General features: G+C 42.2%; 1 protein-coding gene across 1 annotated transcript; it reads right to left on the minus strand.

The window, feature by feature from the left end:
• Window positions 1-5,651: 5,651 nt before the first annotated feature.
• On the minus strand, window positions 5,652-19,589 carry AKAIN1 (A-kinase anchor inhibitor 1). Its single transcript, XM_056854935.1, has 2 exons — window positions 19,574-19,589; window positions 5,652-6,109 (listed from the first exon to the last, which is right to left on the minus strand). Exons 1-2 carry the CDS (start codon window positions 19,587-19,589, stop codon window positions 5,916-5,918), a joined length of 210 nt encoding a protein of 69 aa, XP_056710913.1. The 3' UTR covers window positions 5,652-5,915.
• Between the last annotated feature and the right edge of the window lie 490 nt (window positions 19,590-20,079).

Consider the following 20,079-nt stretch of genomic DNA (forward strand, 5'->3'; position numbering starts at 1 on the left):
TTATTGAAGAACAGAATGGAACTGGAGAACTCAGGGCAAACGCCCCTGCTTATATTCCCCCTAGTCTGGCCCGCGCCACTCCCCCCAATCCGTGATAGGGGGAAACAATCCCGGGTTACCAATGGCACGTGCCAGGTTAGGGCCAATGGCGCGAGCTGGTTTGGACCAATGGCGCATGCAGGACTTAGGAGCCTTCATCCAGGACTCAAGCTCCTAAATTTCCCCCTGCATATCGCCTATTTACATACATTACAAGAATCATATTGAAATAAAACAAATTCAGAATACTTTAGTAATTAAAGAAAAAATAGTAGCCATTTTTTGGATGCAAGATTTCCTCTTTTTTTGCACTATGAAATGTATAGGAGAATATGACTCCTCACTCTTTCCTAGAGTGCCTGGTATACAATTGAGTGATGACTCATTTGAAAATTGGTGCTGTGGAACTACTTTCTGTTTCTATTATGAGCACTTAGCATGCAATCAGTTGTTCGTGAAATATGACAGAATTAAGTAGTTGTGTAGAACCTATTCTTTATCCTCCTTCTGATCTTAGTCATGGAGGCAGGAGACACACGAGCCACTTTTATTTCACATAGCATTGACTTAATAAACTATGACAGGCATTTAGAGATGAAACCGATCCTGTTGTACAGACTGCATGCATAATGCTGGAGCCGACTCTAGGAGTGCAATCCTAATTTGTCAATCCCAGTGACATCAGAGAGATTCACTTTTGAATACACATGAGCAGGAATAGGAGTGACCTTTGGCAGACATTCCTAACGTGGTGCCCATGGGTGCCATGGGAACTGCCGACACCTTTCCTGGCAGCCGTTGTCTGTTTTTAGAAAGTGGCGGAACCAGGCATGTCACTTGCCCAGCAGATCTTCTGTCTGGCCACTGGAGATCTGATTGACTGAGCAGATTAAAATGATGCTGTTTCAGCGGCTGCTGACACCACTAAATTGCTTTTATTGTCTCACGCCTCTTTCCCAGTGTATTTTTCAAAATTATGCCTCTTCTCCCCTGCACTTAGGCTTCCTTTGTGCCATTGGCTGTGCTTCTGGGGGCAGCCATTTTGTGTATGCACCCTTTGTGTATGCCCTCTTGTGGCAACCATTTTGTGATTGCACCCACCATGCTGTGTCAGAATCCCAAAGGTTCCCACAGGCTCAAAAAGGTTGGGGACCCTTGACCTATGGTAATGATTAATCAAAGGGGAAGAGAACATAAGGCTAGCCTTAATATGACGAAACTGATACTTTGGATTGCAGATTCCAGAGGAAGCACTACTACTGGTTTTAATCTTTCATAGTTATAGATCAAGAGAGTATCATTTTCATTTTTCTCCATGTGCAAATGCTTTAAGACTAATTTGGGGGAAGATACTGCACAGTAATTCATGTACCAAAATCTTAATTGAATTGGCATACCATATGCCTGCTGGGAGTGGGAGATTTTCCACTCCCAGATCCCATTGCCTGCTAGTACTCTGGCCAGCATTGCTCTTGCACAATGGCATTACATCACATCCAGGGAAACCCCTGAAGTGATATCACATCACTGTATAAATTGTTGGAAACTCTATGATTTTGTCATAGAGTTTCTGGAGATTCCTGGGGGGATATGACATCCCTTCTGAGTTTTCTCTGGAAGTGATGTAGCAGTTCCCCCCTCCCAGGTTCCCATTGGCTACCATTAAAGCTGTTAGACTGTATTATGTGGATCAGGGCGGAAAGCCATTTGGAAGTGACCAGTTACTCTCCAAGCAGTTCCATCCCTCCACTGGCTGATGCAATCGTTTTTTTATCCCTCCCTCTAAAGCTATAACATCAGCTCTTCTCCTCTTTCTCTCTCATGTGAAGAAGAAGGAAACACATGATGCACCTTTGCTCTGGATGTGACAATGACAGCACCGGCACCCTTTCCCGTCCATCCCTTCTCTCCCTCCTTCCTTCATGAGCTCTTGCTCCAAGCTACCAAGCAGCCATTTTGTGATTGGTTGCCCCCACCAACCCCCTATTGGATGACTGGTAGCTATTATGCCTCTTGAACAAAAAAATGAAGTATTTCCTAGAAACACAAAGTCTGCCCTCCCCTGCTGTAGATTACCCCTGCAGCTATAACAGCCCTTAACCATAGCTCTGAAACAATTAAGCTTGACCTAATATCCATCTGAGGAATGGGACAGCTGCCAAGGTCAGAAATGATATGTTGAAATTTCTGTATGCCATTCAGCTCTTAAAGTCACTGACCCTATAATTTAACAGCTCATGTCAGACAAATATCCAACAGCTTCCTATTGTGTTGTGGAAATAACAGGCACCATCTGAGCTATCGTGGTGCTTAACCAAGGACAATTTCTTTGCGAGAATTATATGGAAGGTGCAAGGTGAAACTTAAGATGGGTGCATTCAAATAACAAAACACTAATCTTATGGTGTCTTTGGGCTTCAAGCACTACTGAGTCCTTCAGGTGAATGCAGCTGCGGCTAGAGCCTAAAAGCATTGTACATAGAAATGGATCACAGTGCTGCCAAACTTCTGTAAAGATTCTTAAAGCTAGTAGGGCTGGCATGAAATTTTCCACACTGAAACATACTGCTTAAAATATCCCTAAGACAGAACAGATTTCCTGGCCCAGAAATGTAGAAATAATCAAAGTTGGACATAGCTGTGAAAAGTGAAGTGTCAGGGGATGGAGTAGGGTTGCCAACCTCCAGGTACTAGCTGGAGATCTCCCGCTATTACAACTGATCTCCCTCCAATAGAGATCAGTTCGCCTGGAGAAAACGGCCGCTTTGGCCATTGGACGCTATGGCATTGAAGTCCCTCCCCTCCCCAAACCCTGCCCTTCTCAGGCTCCACCCCAAAAACCTCCTGCCGGTGGTGAAGAGGGACTTGGCAACCCTATATGGAACCCTAGGATGGAGGTACCTCTGACTCTCACTGTGGGTGGGAGTGAACCTTCCTCTACTGAGCAGAAATTTCTTACTGTAGTGCTTAGCTCTTCGGTGTGACGGGGTCTGCAGAAATGGAGTGGCAGGTGCGTTGACCGTAGCCAGAGAAATCCTTCCTTTCCACTACCCTCCAATCGTAAAATAAGCCCCTTGAAAGGATTTTGACTGAAAGTCTTCCCTCAGCAGCCTTTGGCAACATGGGCTACATGCAGGGCGGGCTCAGTGAGAAGATGGAATCAGGCAAAATCACCCCTCCCTGCTCTTGTGCAGATAGAGGTTCTGCTTGTCCAAGAGGCTCCATTGGTGGAGAGTGGAAATGGGGTTGATTTTGCCTGATTGCTCCTCCTCACTGCAGCCCCCATGCCCTGTGGTATTTTGTCCAGGAATCTCCCATGACTCCCAGAATCGCCTTTTTTGAGACCGTAGGGGGCTCCTGGGGGACAAGAGGCAGCAGGAATGATCTGTGTATGTGAGAGGCTTTTCCTCCCCATTCATAAGATTATTGCAATTGTCTCAGATAATTGTTCTGATGAATTCCCTACAATTTGTCTACAAGAAGCTCTCCACTGGATGCTGTGAGACACGTTCAGACACTGTAAATACATCCAACCATCTTCTCTTAATGTAAAACCAACCACTGCTTCCAAACACATGTACATTTCCACACCAAGAATCAAAATACAAATGCACATGGGATTCTTTGAGGGCAGTTAATTAGTTCCCAGATGTTACCATGTCCATCCATGTCCATACTGCCATGTAGAATATGCGCTGTACCATAAAGTTAGTCCTCCATATGCACCAGTGCCTATTTTCTGAAGACCTGAGAAAAGGTGTTGGGACAGAAAGGGAAAGACATCAGACACATATGCACATTACAAGGCTTCTGTAAACCCAGACTGTTTTAGAAATGTCATTTTGATTCAAATTCTTCCAACTTGGTTGCCTTTCTTTTCCCAGAGTACAGATCAGAGCTCTATTTGTAGTTTGCAGATGAAATCATGATCCCTATTGTGGTGCTCTTGTTGAATAACACACATATAACACAACAAGGATTATACTTTCCTCTATGAGTTGCGTATATTCTGCAATTGTCAGAGTGCAGTGGAGAGAATTTTAAACAATAGCATATATTTCTGTATTTTGAGCATAAAACCCAGTTTGAAACCATTTCATCTTGAATTTATAAACCTCAGAATAAAACCAAACATTTTTAAAAACTGAAATTGTGTCATGTTAAGACATAATGAATGAATATCAAGCCTTTGTTCATATTAATTCTGAAACATTCAAGCAGACTTTGAGATGGTTCTTTAATATACAGTTGTCTTTCAGCAAGGACCGCATACAAGGACATATTACACAGCCTGAAAAGCTTTTATGGATTAAAAGAATTTACAAAGCTCAGCATAAGAAGCCAAAAGCTCTTTGCTTCCTCTTTGGATTACTTTTATTGTATATAATGAGCAAAATCCAAAGTGCATGCATTGACCTCCCATTATCTTTGTGGGATTTCTCACAGCATAGAAGGAGAGTTCCTGTGTTCCTGGGAAGAGAAAGCACTTCATGTGTGGAACTCCATGTGCCCTTTGGAGCTACTTGATTGAAGCCAATGGCAATACTTTCAGGGAGGGGGGGGGAACTGGCTCCGGATCAGCCCCATGTGTGAAGTCCCTGCCGAGTATCCTGCAGTCTGCTCACTACATCATCGCATTCACATTTCACAAAGATAGTAGTTTCCCTTTGTTCACCTCTTGATGTCTGGGGCAGAGTCCACTGTGAATCTTCCTTACACAAGCCTCATTGAAATGAACAGACACTGTTCACTGTGCAGGTGGATGAATGCACTTGGACTTCCCAATGGTACTAGCAACTATAAATCTAAATGCATGTGAACAGAGGGGTTAACATCAGACACAGAGATAAACAACCTAGTAAAGAGCGGAATGTTCCGTGTTCTTAACTCTGTTTGAAAGACATGGAAAGGAAGTACTTCTTCACTCAACGAGTGACTGAATTATGAAATGCACTGCCGGTGGATGTAACAATATCCATGAACATCGATGGCTTTAAAGGGGATTAAACATAAAGGTGCATCAATGGCTACTTGCCATGGTGACTAAAGGGAACGTCCATATACAAAGGCAGCAAATCTCTGAATACCAGTGTTAGGAGGCATCGAGTGCCCCCCCATGCCCTATTGGCCCTCCAGGGCAAGTGGTTGGTCACTGTGTGAAACAGGATGCTGGACTAGATGGACCACTGGTCTTATGCAGCAGAACACGTATCATGTTCCTAATTTAATTGCAGAGTTAAAGCTTTTTAGGTTTCATTGAGTATAATGGGACTTAGTGACACCTAACTTTCTTTGGATCATTCAATCCACTTCTTGGAGTGCTGCTTAAAAGAGTAAGAGGTGAAATCAGTGGGTTGAAGCATGTTTAACTCTGTGCTGGAGCATGGCCAGCCTAGTTATAAGAGGCTCATTCATGGATAGTTCTGGTACCAATTGTATTGCTGCCTTTCCCCCTCCACTTTGAGGAACCTGAAAGTACCTCTTCCAACTTTATGTGTCACTGTATGATGGATTCCTAGGAAGCTGGAACACCAGGAAAGATTGCTATTCAAATAGACACTGATGATGTGCAGCAAAATACAAGAATGTGTTCTGAATCTAGAATTCTCTATGAAAGGTTTGCATTTGACACGACTTCGGTAGCCACAGCATTGTTTTGTTACATGTTAAGAGGCACTGCATAAATATTTGTTACATTGCCTAATGCACTTAAAACCCTATTTCTCAGCTGCAGAGTATTGCAATTGTATACATCTATCACTATGTGCTGATTACACTTTGGTTGGTTTTTCTGTAGTAATGCTGCACAAGTGAGACAGCAGATACTAAGAAGAAGGCAGCAGACTAGATGATCCAAGAGCAGCTTTGGTGGCCTTTTACTTCTTTTCGTGCTTCTTGGTTAATTCCCCTCTTTCGAGCTGCAGGCTGACGCTGCTGTTTGTCCCCTTGGCCTTTTGCTGGTTCTCCTGGGAGAGCTGTTGCACAGCCTGCTGAATGGCGGTGTGCACAATCTGCTTGCTGGCATGCTGAAGCTTTGCTTCTTCATATTCGTTTCCAGATTGATCCCCAGCTAGGAAAGAGGAGGAGAATACTTGAATTCAAAACAGATTTCATACTTCAAAGTGGATTTTACGTTCCCCTCCCTTTCAAAGCTAAGAGCGATTTGCTTTGTAGAAGGAAGTGCCCATGAGAGTTTGGGGGTTACCGCATTATTTATTCCCAGCGATGTATTAAGAGTTTGAAAATGTTATAAAAAGCATCGCTTTAAAAGGGTTTTTGGATGCCACAGCTAAAAAATGGTTGGAAGATGTCTTCACAGCTAAAGGGGCCAAACAAAGTGCCAACAGTATTTTTTATAACAGTTTCAAACTCTTAATGCATCGGTGGGAATACATAGAAAGTGCGAACAGTATTTTTTATAACATTTTCTAACTCTTAATACATTGCTGGGAATACATAATGTGGTAACACCCTTTGACAGTTTAAGCAGCTCTCAATCCTAAATCCCAATCCAAACCAAACACCCTCCATTCAAAGGATGTAAGTCTATTTAGGATTGCATCATTAGAAAAGATGGACTGTCAATTAGATTAATCAAGAAGGATTGAACCCCGATGATGATGCCTTCCTTTTCTATGTGACTTTTAATTTTTACCCTGTTCTTCAAAGCTGAGTTCAGCTCTTCTATCTGTACTGGTGAGATATATTCAAACTGTTTCACATACCTCATTGGGAGTCCTGTAAGAATGGGATGTATCTCCCTCCCTCTACATTAGACTGAATCAAAACAGCAGTTGGCTTAACCAGATCTAGCGGGTGTGTTCAAAGGTTGTCCTCCCTTCCCTACTGAAATGAAGCCTAACCATGTTTAATGAGTATAAAGGCATATTCTTCTCTTTATCATATCTTCCATCTCCCTCCCTCTGTTGCCTCCTTTTAGTCAAATTTTAATCCATCGGTTCCTTGTCTTTTGTACTTTGCAAAATGCCACACACACTGATATAGCTGTATAATATGGAATAAAAGCAGATCTGATGGTGAGATCCATGCCTCATTGGTATTCTCAAGTTTCTAGCCATAGTATATTCAGGGACATAATATATTCAGGGAGAGTGTTTCGGTACAAGTGCAAAATGTGGAGCTGGCTGCAGATCAGCCCTCCGACAATCTCAGTACTATTCTAGCCCCCATGGCTTTAAAGGTAGATCTGGGTGTTCAGGGATAATGGCTGTTACTGCACTAGGTATTCCCAGCAATGTATCAAGAGTTTGGAAATGTTATAAAAAATTCTGTTCACACTTTCAGTGTATTCCCACCGATGTATTAAGAGTTTGAAACTGTTATAAAAATACTGTTCGCACTTTGTTTGGCCCCTTTAGTTTCCATCCATTTTTTAGCCGTGGCATCCAAAAACCCTTTTAAAGCGATGTTTTTTATAACATTTTCAAACTCTTAATACATCGCTGGGAATACCTAGTGCGGTAACAGCCAATGTCTCATGACATTTCTTAAGCCAGAAGGTGCCTCAGTGGGACAAGTGGTGATCAGAGGAAGGGGCTTCAGTGTACTACACAATTCCTAGTCCCTCATGATGATCAGAACACATATGCAAATTTGCTTGATGTGCATTGTTTTCCATCTCTCCCCCTTCCTTGGAGGAGGCGATGATTTTTTCACCACCTCTCTTAAGAAATGAAATGCACGGTTGAAGGGGGCAGAGTTAAGAAGGACCATCTTGTGGGGGCTGCTTAACTGTAAAGGGTGCAGAAAGGGCTGTTTCTAGATTGCCCCAAACCATCAGGCTTTTGCTGTGATGTTGCCCGCTCTGCCCACCTTTCAGAAGAGCAATATGGGATTATCTCAGGAACAAGCAGGATTTGGTGGAGGGGGGGGATCAGTCTCCACTTTCCTTAAGGAAGGACCATTTTTTTCAACCTCCTTCACAATATTTAGGAGGTATAGGGCAATTATATTGGCTTGATCCCATGGAATTGGTTAGGCCCTAACTAGGAAATGTGGCAGGATTCATGCAGATTATACACTGGAAATTTATATAGATTGGAGAGTATCCTGAGGCATCTGAAGATGGGGAGAAGTAGCCAACCACTCATGGCTTTCCGGACCCAGGAAGCTGGGCAGGGAACACCCAGTAATCACCATCTGAGGCTTTATGCTAACCAGTATGGGTGGTGGTGGTGATTGTCAGCGTTTGTTAGCACACTAGTTTTGTTGGATTGAGACTGGAGCCAGGGAAGGAATAGGGTGGCAACCCTATTAGGAAGCCTTTTAGGAAACCTGCAGGATTTGGGACATGCAGTTCAGCTATGAATGACTAGACCATAGTTTAAACCATTTGATGAGTCCTGAATCTTTTTTTTTGGGGGGGGGGGTTGAGGTAGCATCTAACAGCATTTTTTTTGCACCTCTGACTACTATGGTCTGTCATTGACAGACATCCTCCATCTCACTTAAAAAAACACACCCTCTGATACTAGTTGCCATGATTATGTCATGGCAGAGTTCCATAGGATAATAATGGTTGTATTTAGAGGATCCAGATAAATTGTTTTAGTGCTCATGGGCTGTTTGGTGAGGGTCTTGTAAATACTTTTTTTTAGCAGCCCCATGCCCAATTGTAGTTCTTAGGGTTCCTTGAGGGGGGGGGGATGAATGACTGTGATACTATTTTTAAGTGTGTAGCATCGATATGCCCTAACTTGGTTCATGGGACAGTGTTGCATAGATATATCCTAAAATGTACATTTGTACTAACAACTTAAGAACAAATGTCGAATTAACCAGATACATAGTTTGGGGGAGGGAACAGATGTGCCTGTAACTTTTACTTCCAAACTATGCTGTCAAAACCAAAACGGAACACAGAAATATGTTTATAATGCACAAAGGCCATCTTGAGGATAAAGGTATAGAATTTGTTATGATTTCCATACTCAGGTGTCCTTTGCATATTGGAAACATGTATAGACAGTGACATTCACACCAATTGTTATCATCACTACATTAGGTCTGTAATTTGTTTCCATTGTATTCTTTTTGTGCAAATTTGCTTTCCTTGTTTTACATGTCCAATAGATTAGGCCTTTTAAGAATGCCACCTAGAGCTGACAATGCTTGTAGATTCAAAGGAAAAAGAAAGGATGATGGGAACTAATCTGCATGGTTATGTTTGACATTTTATTCTGTGAATAGCACAAATGGGAATATATGATGTGAGTTAAAGTTATATTATTGTGTTCCATGGTTTTTGAGATCACTGGAGATAAATGTGAATGTTTTCCACCCTGACTAGGATGGGTAATGAAGACAAAGCTCTGAAGACAAAGCATCAAGACAAGTCATTATGGAAGCAAGGAGACCTGAAATTGAGAAAGTGCAGTCATTTGTAATGGAAAATTAGGACATGGCACCCATTTTCTTAGATAGCTGATATTCTCTGCTCTGATTTTGGGGAGAAGAAATTACTGATTCTATTCAGCCTAGGAGCTGATCAACTTTAGGGATCAAAACTGTTGATGTAGGAATAGATTATCCTTCTTTCAAAAATAAAAGCCCAAACAATCCCTGCCAGCACACCAGGGATGGCAGCAGATAGTTAGTATGGGGAAAAAACTGATTATGTAGAACCATGATTATTGGTTTTTAAATCATCAGGAGACAGCTTTAAAAAGATATTTACTTGTAGCACATTTAAGACAAAAAGTATTGCTTTTTACCCTATGTAATTAACCTAGTATTACCCTATGGAACTCAATGCAACAAAAAAATTTAAGGGCCACTAGTATAAATGATGTTCTAAAATACACCTATGACAAAGGGGCCTATCATTGGCTACTTAGCAAGCTCTACATAATATTGTATATACTTTTTTTGGTTATTAGAATTATAAAAGTGTGCCATATCTTTAACTATGCCTGTAATCCAACATAGAATTACTTGCATCAAGGTCACCTAAAACACTGCTAATAGGTTGAATGAATTAAGCTCAACCCAATGTACAGTGCATATAAGGAGGAAAGATGCAACAGACCAGCTTGTGTGCAAGAATTCAGTTTTGTTAAAGATCCTAAACTCAGTCCTAAACCTGGACACTGGTTAATTGCCAGAATGGTGTCACTGTAGTGTCAGTACCCTATGCTATCTCAGCAGAGAAAAGAACGGCCAAATCCAAAGTAGTTGAGAACACTGGGGTTTTCAAGAGTATTGCCCACACCCACCAATCACAGAGAGGCACACTGAAAACGTCTGCTCTGTTAGCCATATTTGGAAGGAGCCATACATGGTGATGCTTGTGGCATGCCTCCCCGATGTCTCCAAATTGAAGGAAGGAAAGAAACACAGCACACACTGCTGTAGAGAGGATCTCAGCATGCCTTATAAAAGCACTAGAACTACCACACACCAAGGAAGTCGATGGGGTGTGTGAGGTTCCTTTCCTGCAAATACATTCCAGAAGGAGAAGGAGAAGAAGGAGAAGAGTTGGTTTTTATATACCGACTTTCTCTACCACTTAAGGAAGACTCAAACCGGCTTACTATCACCTTTCCCTCCCCACCACAGAGACCCTGTGAGGTAGGTGAGGCTGAGAGAGTGAGACTAGCCCAAGGTCACTCAGCTGGCTTTATGTGGAGGATTGGGGAAACCAACCCCGGTTCACCAGATTAGCATCCGCCGCTCAGGTGGAGTGGGGAATCAAACCTAGTTCTCCAGTTCAGGGTCTACCGCTCCAAACCACATTTCTTAACCACTGCACCACTACAGACAGACACACAGGGAAGGAAGCACAGACAACCAATCATATCACCCACATACTTCCACAGCTTACTTTGCAGAGGAAACTCCTATAAAAAGTTTGTAAAAGTCCATAGGCAAAGGGGGCACAGTCAGAAAAAGGGGAACACACTATTCACATGTACAGAAGGCATGGCTGTCATCTCTTCAGTATTCACTAAGGAAAAGCACTGGTGTAGGACCACCTGGGAAGCTGGGAATAAGGAAACAATCACCTTTTAGCCAGCAACAAGGAAGAGGCAAGAATCAAACCCACACTTCACATGCTGCAGAGCATTCCTATAACCATATACCTCACTGGGCATACACAAATAGGGTGCCTTCATGTGTGTGTGCCATCAAGTCACAGCTGACGTATGGTGACCCCTTAGGGTTTTCAAGGCAAGAGAAGGTTCAGAGGTGGTTTGCCATGTGAGCTTGCCTCCATGAGAGCTGAGAAAGTTCTGAGAGGACTTACCTAAGGTCACCCACCAGGCTTTATGTGGAAGAGTGGGGAATTGAACCAAGTACTCCAGATTAGAGTCCGCCACTCTGAACCACTAGGCCATGGTGACTCCAGGGTGCTTTCGTACATTCTAATGCATTTTCAATCCACTTTCAATGCACTTTAGTAATCATTTGCAAGTTGTTTTTGCTTTTTCACATAGTAATATTCAGTTGCAGAGTGGATTGAATGTGCCCCAAGACACTTGATGTTATATTTGGAATCCTCCGTTGGCCCCCGTGTCAAAACCAGCCATATAAATACTGTAGAGAAAGGCATAATGCTGGAGATGGGCTGCTTATGGTGATTGGTTGACCCAGACCCAATAATTTTGCTTAGCATCTTCTCATGTAGGCATCCATCTACTGGATTCAGGAGGTTAACTAGTATTACCTATCCTTATGCATCCCAGCAACCTGTGCACTCCATCTTTCTTTCCCATCAGGTAGCAAGTCTTTTTATTGATATACTTCTAGTAAAATATGTGTAAATGCAGATTATCAAGTCTTTAACACTTCTATAAAAACTCTTGTCAAAGTACAATGTATGTATTTACAATGTATGAAGTAAAAGCAAGCAAGTCTTACATACTATTCAGTTTCAAAATCCAACTTCTAAAATATAACAGTCAAATTATTTTGATTCAGTTCAAAGTATCTAACTCATGAAGTCTAGAGTAATGTATTTAAGCCATACATACCAGTCAGCCTTTCAGATAACATGAGCAGTGCAATAATGTCTTAGTTGCAACTGTTCAGGTTATTAGCTTCTCCCCATGACCAAATATGGGCTTCCTTTCCTTTCAGTATATTTTGCTTAAAGTATAAACAATCATTTCTGAGCTCCATGATCACTCCATATACTCAATATTGGTACCATTCTCATCTTCAGTGCAATACACATTAAATGAGACTATTTTGAAATCTACAATACAATATATAACTATATAAATCATAAAACACAATTATTGCTCACATTGTAACATGTAACTATCTGGTCAGTAGGAAACATAGCCTTCAGCAAGGTTATAGAAAGCAAGAAGCTTACTGCACTTATAGCCTTGAGGTCTTTGAGTAGACCTTCTCAAGGTTTGAGGATAGCAGGACTTTTCTGCTCTTAAGATAGGAGCAGCTGACAGCTGAATCAGGAAGGGTAATTTCAGATACACCTTTCTGGCAGATAGTGAAGAATGACTCTGTTCTTCTCCCTTCAAGGACAAGACCAGGGTAAGTTAGTTAGCTCTTGAAAGAATTCAGACCTTGAGAGAATTCAGTCAGCCTGTTCTAAGGACATTTGCATTTTGCAAGCTGTTGCCAGGCTCTTCATTACACAAATCTCTGCAGTTTGTGGTTCAGTTTGTATGTTGTGTTCAAGCTCTACATGGAATTAATTCTGCACATGTACACAAAATACCATAATTATGTCAGAGACCGTGACAGTGAAAAACCTGTAAGTGTTCTGAGCAGAGCAGAATTAGCAATATGCAATTACAGTGCTTGTTCCCCTCTTTGTCTGTTTGTGCAAAGTGCTGTTTTTATGTGTGCAAAGTACCCTGTCCCTACAGTCCCTACCACCAATGTCCAGCCATATTTGTTCTAAGGGTGTGTGGCATGAAGCCACAGAGATGTAGTCCCATTTCTTGTGTCCTAGCATTTGAGATATGGTTGTCCAGGATGGGTTTATGAAGTATCTGGGAGAGTTGAGCTCACCTGCGGTTAGTATCCTAAGCTACACAGTGGCTGTCCAGAATGCAGACAAGGGAGAATTGTGTTTTGTTTTTACTTCCACGGGGAGCATTTATACTTATGCACAACACTTGCATTTCTCCAGAAACGCTGAATTATGCCAGTGTACATCTTTGTTGCTATCCTAAGTTGTTTACAGACTGCTATGAGATGGTGCTGTTAACTACCCATCCCCTCGGAAATTATACTAAACCATGATGGCAGTAAGGATACAGAGAAAGACACCTTTCCCCCCTCAGTGCTGTCCTCAACATACTTAAGCCAGAGTAAATGTGTGTGTGTGTGTGTAAGGTGCCGTCAAGTTGCAGCCGACTTATGGTGACCCCTTTTTGGGGTTTTCATGGCAAGAGACTAACAGAGGTGGTTTGCCAGTGCCTTCCTCTGCACAGCAACCCTTGGTGGTCTCCCATCCAAATAATAACCAGGGCTGACCCTGCCGGGCTAAATAGGATAACATATTAATCTTAAACACATTTCTATTTATTTTATGCAAAGTCTTCTTGGCTTGAACAATTATTTGATCAACAACTGTAGGGACCACCAAAGAATACTAAGCTAATTTGCTTTTTTGAAGAGTTCTAAATCTATTTGATATTTTTACACATGCGCAACTTGCACTGCCCTTGGGAACTGCAGCACAGAGGAAAGGATGTTTAAATTCACCAGCTTTCTCCATTTATTTATTTAGCCATTTTGTTCTAACATTGGTCAACATACCAAAAATTTAAAGTGTTTGGTTAATTTATTATTCATGTGCCGTCCCCCCCCCATATTGATAAACCGAGAGTTTGTCTTTCCCCTTCCCCTCAAACAGCTAAACTTGCAATTAGTTTTTTAAAATACAGTTGAAAAATTTGTGGTGGGTAAATCAATATATCGGCTCTTTATTTTTGAACTTCAATATTTCATCTTTGATTGGTACTGTATTTTATTTATAAATGAGTATGCTGTTTATAGACCAGCATTCTTCTACTAAATGGGCACAGCGCAACCATTCAAGTGAATTATTTGATCAGATAGAGTATGGGAATTGCTGGCAATGGCTGTCTGAGTTTCATTCCATGGGTCATTCAATGCCTCTGCTGTTTCCTAGTAGGAAGGTATTTGGTTTCAAAGAAAGTGGGACAGAGCAGTATACCATTAGCAAGTTTTCCTTTGTAGGTTAACCGATAGTCCACATACAATTTGGCTTGTCTTTTCCAAAATATTTTAACAAACATACTTCCTTCTCACATATGGTTAAATAGGACTTCATCTGCACTGTGGTCATGGACTAACATATTGTACAGAAGGCTGATAGATTTGTGTGTGTGTGCCGTCAAGTCACAGCTGACTTATGACGACCCCATAGGGTTTTCTTTTTCCCTGTGTTACAGTTCCTAGACAATAGGCTGTGAGCTAACCACACTGAACAGGTAAGCAGATTTTTTCCCTTTTCATTATTTTATTTTATATAATTTATTTGATCATATACAAGTTCTTTAAACTCTCCTCATGCCTCTTAAATTCAAACAAACCCAAATTAAATTTCACTACTGGAACAGTGGTAGCTGGATCACAACCACTGAGCAAAAATGGAAGCTTACTAGCTACAAGCATGTTTATGTTGGAAACTAACGGATCAATCAGCTGTGTTCTTAACTGCTTATATCTTCTACAAGAAAGTAGGACATGCTCCTTAGTTGTGATAGAACCAGTTCCAGATCCACATAGATACTCGGTGTAGGGCTTTTAAAAATAGTGCCCACTCAAAATGGCAGTGGCTAGTACATTGAATCTAGCTAAAAAGAAGGCTCCTCTATAAACTGGGATGGTTAAGAAATCCATGTATGGACAACTAGAATTTAAGTATGTAAACCTGAAAAAAGCAGGAGAGCACACACAATGGGCATTAAAACTATTTGGGTCCCACTGGGAAAAAACTTTTCACCAGAAAGCAAGCTTTAGAAAAGGATATAGTTGACAAAAAAGTATTTTCCAATCCCAGCCTCTGAAGTTTTGCATCTACATACCCAAACCAGGGATTAACGTGAGTCCTTTGTTAACAACCTTAAAAGGCTACCCTCAGGTAGAGCAAAGAGAAATTTTAATCGATAACTAAAGATTAAAGCCCCAAATTCTTGCCTCTAGGGAGCAAATCTCCAACTCAGCTCTAATAGCAATCCCTGCCATGTAATAAGAAGCACCCAGTTAACTTTCTTAGAGATCTGTGCAAAATAGCATCAAGATGGTCGTCTACTAAAGCAGCTCACAAAGGAACACCATAAAGACTCATAGGGTTTTCAGGGCAAGAGACATTTGGAGGTGGTTTGGCATTGCCTACCTCCATGTGGGCTGAGAGAGTTCTGAAAGAACAGTGACTGGTCCAAGGTCACCCAGCTTGTAGTATCCCTGAAATGAAGCAATACTTGCCTTCAGAAAACCTGGACGAGCCATCTTAAAATCTTGTGTTCCTCCTTCGATCAATGAATACTGAATGTAGATTAAACTAGAGACCAGGCCTAAAGCCTGTGGTTTTGTAAAAAAGAAAAGAAAAAAGGATATACATAAACTCTAGAGTAAATCCGTTAAGAACATGAGTTCAATGAATGGACAATGACTTATGTCATCTAACAAATATATGAATAGTCTATTTTGTGGCAAGCTCTACACATGCACTGTATCCCTTGATCTTTGAGGTTTGAGGGATGACCTTTAAACTGGTGGAGTTCCTCTCCCTCTCACCGGATTAACGATTTGGATCCAAGTGTGTTCATGGCAATGAAGCTGCTACCCCCAGTGGAAGCTGATTCAGCACCGCACTGCTCAACCAAGCTTGGATTGTTTTCTGCAGACATGCTAAATCAGTTTGTGCTCATGAAGGAGTACCCATACAACTGTTTTGGACCAGCACACTCAAATCTGAGCTTGTCACTCAGTATCTATAATCATTAGCTTGTTACTAGGTATCTACAAATCCCAGTAGGTATCTACAATCCCATGCAGTTCGTTCACAGGTGATAGTACACAGCCATCTTGGTATTATGATTCAGAATACAGGGAATGATCTAAACCATATTAAGCAGTTTTATATATCATTTATTTCAAAGGAGGAGATTCGTACATCTCTTTCATTAACATAAAAAGTTCCTAACTCTGGCTAGATGGTGCCTGTTTGTAGTACTTTTTGATTTGTCAATGTACCTACGTTTGATTTCAAACTTCATAGATATCACTTCGTATTCATTACAGGCTGTGTGTAATGACATCCTTCCACCACAATGGATCCAATGGCTCCTCTGCCATATCTTCCTTTAGCAGAGAAAGACTTTCCCCCTTTCTTTTTTCTGTTTCTTTTTTCAGCGTGGTGAAGTGGTTAAGAGCAGTGGTTTGGAGCAGTGGACTCTGATCTGGAGAACCGGATTTTGATTCCTCACACCTTCACATGAGTGGTGGAGGCTAATCTGGTGAACTGGATTTGTTTCCCCACTCCTACACACAAAGCCAGCTGGTCACACTCTCTCAGCCCCACCTACCTCACAGTGTGTCTGTTGTGAGGAGGGGAAGGGAAGGTGATTGCAAGCCGGTTTGATTCTTCCTTAAGTGGTAAAGAAAGTCAGCATCTAAAAACCAATTCTTCTTCTTCTAAATATTTTTTAAAAAATGAAATGACAAAATATTATTTCAGCAAAAACAAGCTGAAAGACAATTATTACATTAAACAATTTCAATAACCTGAGAATATGAAGAGATTGCCCCTTCTCACACAAAAGTAACAAACAGCAAATTTTGATCAACTTCCCAACCTCTGAAGATAATGTTGTCTTTATTGTACTTATAATATCTTGCTACGGTTCTCAAAGTGTCTGCCTCAAAAGCAAGCTTTGAATAATGATATGGAATATCTGGACTGTCAGGTAATATATAATAGGAAGAGGCGTAATGACTCTGGAGAATAGTGTAGAAAGCAGATACATTACACTCCCCTCAATTTAAGACTCAGGCAATGTGCTTTGGAAATATTCAGTACAAGGAACTGAGCTCAGCTTTTGTTGTTATTTCACTTTTTAAAACTCCTCTTTCTCAGCCATGTTTGCTTAGAAAAAAACGTAAACTGATTTCAGTGGAATTCTCTTTTGGCTCTCAGCCTTCCCCTTGTAAAACTGAATGGTTTTATCATGCACTGTCTTTCTCAAAGTGTTATAAGAATTCCACAATGTTGTCCTAGGATGCAATCCATGTACTAGTCACTTTAACAAAAATCCTATAGATTGTATAATGATCCAAATCATTATTTATTTACATCAATTATACCTCCCCTTTCTCCCCAAAGGGGACTCAAAGCAGCTTACATCGTTCCCCACTCCTCCAGCTTACATCGTTCCCCACTCCTCACAACAACCCTGTGAGGTAGGTTGAGCTAAGTGTGTGTGAGAGACTGGCCTGAGGTTGCTTAGCAAGCTTCCATGGCCAAGTGCAGATTCATACCTCTACCTCCCAGTTCTCAGTCCGACACTCTAACTACTACACCATACTGATACCATGAGAAGAGTTTTGTTTGCAGAGTAGAACCTTCCTGGTTCCCTTTCTTGCTATATCCTACTGCCCCCCCAAGATTGTCTGGGGGGGGGCAGGGACTTCTAGAAGCAGTGCGGGGTGATGTGTGTTGTTGAAGGCAGAAGTGATCTGATTTACCAGATATACAGCAATGCCAGCCTGCTTCTCCAATAAAACAGCAAGTTTGGAAAATATCTCCAGGGTTCACCAGATCTGCAAATGATCATCTAACCCCATGCACTGAAGACATGCTAAACACTTTTAAGTACTCTTAGCTAATTTTCTTTCTTTGAAAGTGATAGTTTAGTGATCTTTTCATACAGAAGGCCCTGGATTGAATCCAGCACTTCCGGGTAAAAAACTGCAAGCAGGAAGTGCTGGAAAGGACTTCCTGTCTTAAACTCTGAAGAGTCACTTTCAGTCAGAGTAGATCATGCTGAGTAAGATGAAACTATGTCCTGACCCAGTGTCAGTATAAGACATTTCATGTGGCTAGATTGCAGCCACGATTCTCGAAGTTAAAACAGCCCTTTGCTTGTTTTCCTTTGCACTGTTTATAGTTCCAGGTTTTGGCAGATATTTCAATGCTATTTTAGTTCCCAAAATTCTCAATTTATTTAATTTGTGTGTGTGTATCTATATCTATACCAACCCCCACCAGCTAACTTTGAAACCGTGCAGTTTTTGATAATCAACAAGCCCGATATGGGGATTACACAACCCTGCAGCTGAAACAATTTAATGGGCTATAATAAATCCCACCACTCCATAAACAAAATGTTTTTCAATCGTAACAACTGATTTTGTAACTTTTACTGCTTTTAAAAAAAGTTTAAATAATGCTTACAGGCCCAGTACTTTTCTATCTTTTTAATACCTTTTTATCTTTTGTCCCCCCACCCCACCCCAAAGCTTGGACAAATGGTGGGACTTGATTGGTTAAAATATCCCTTTTCTCATCCTGTAACTATTTTGTCACTTTGGCAACAATCCTAAAAACAAACAAACAAAAAAACTTCCTAGATTAATGGGAGTACTGGAGCTAATGTTTTGAGGACTGTGACCATAAAAGGAGAGGGGAGGGCTGAGAAAAAATTTATTTCTGAATGAGGACTTTTAAATCCTCATTCAGAAATTTAATTCTCTCTCAGCTCCTCCCCTCTCCTTTTATGGATTTAAAAGTTTGTCTTGGGGACCTTTGAAAAGCCACTTCCGGACTATCTTTTGCTTCTGATAAACTTTCTCCTCTTGTAATCTGATTTGGGCTGAAAGCCTAAGGACGCTTACTTGTGAGTAAGTAATTTCTGAATAAACATGCTTGAGAATGCTGTATGAGGAATTTCAAATTAAGAAGAATAGTTTGATTCAAGTCCAGTAGCCCCTTAGAGACCAACAAGGTTTTTTGGGGGTATAATGGGTACTGGACTCTATAACAGTTCTATTGCAGACCAGAGGGCTACCCTCTGAAACTAAATTAAGGAGAGAAGAGCTTAGGGCTAGAAGTGTGGACCCAGGTCCTTTTTCTGGCAAAATGGGACCTTACGATTTCAGGCAACGCCTGAAACGCAGGCATGCTGCACCCTCTCACACAAGCAGGCACCCAACACCAAAGCCCCAATTAACATTCGCATTTATCAGACTCCTTTAACTGGGACCTCCTTCTCCTCCACAGCTTTGGTTCAGAGCTGTTGAGACGCAGAGCAAGTGGTTCAGCCCAAAACAAACCCGCCTGAATCCACAATCGTTCCTAGCCGCTGTTCCTCTGCAGCGTTCCCACCCTCGAGCCCTCTCCTCTGTCCCAGCCGGGACAGGATAGCGACAGACATCGTTGGGTGAGAAGGGAGCGCGGGCCGGCGAAGGGAAGGCATCGCTCCGCCTCTGCTTCCCCAAGGAGCGCAGCATAAGGCCCACCTGCCACGATCGAAGGCAGAGAGAGAATACAAAAAGGTGCACACGTTACCTGGAGCAAACACCATGGTCTCTTCCTGCCAGCGGAACAAGGTAATGAGAGGAGAAGCCGGGAAGGCGTGGAAGAGGCAGGTAGAACGGGGCCGGCGGGCAGGGCGGGCAGGGCGGGCAGGGCGGGCAGGGCAGGCGAGCAGCGAACCACCAGGGCGCGCGTTTCGCAGGGACTCCCCGGAGAAGTAGCACCCTGGACAGCTCCCAGCCCAGGACAGCGCCCGTCAGCAGCGGACGCTTCCTCCACGGTGACCTCCACAATGCACCGCTCTGCGAAGGAGGGGGAAGGCAAGGGAGCCCGGGACGCGTCTCTCATGCCTTCGCCTGCTGCACAACACAGCAATGCTGGACCCTGCAGCAGCAGCAGCAGCAGCAGCAGGAGGGGAGGGGAGGAAGGAAGGAAAGGTGATGGTGGCGACTCTCGGCAGGAGGATCAACTAATTGCTCCTAATTAACGCCCGTCAACGTCGACGCTGGGTGCAGCCTGACATTTGCGGGGCATTCTTG

The sequence above is a fragment of the Euleptes europaea genome, chromosome 8, assembly GCF_029931775.1.
Source record: "Euleptes europaea isolate rEulEur1 chromosome 8, rEulEur1.hap1, whole genome shotgun sequence".
In the NCBI taxonomy this organism is placed as follows: Eukaryota; Metazoa; Chordata; class Lepidosauria; order Squamata; family Sphaerodactylidae; genus Euleptes; species Euleptes europaea.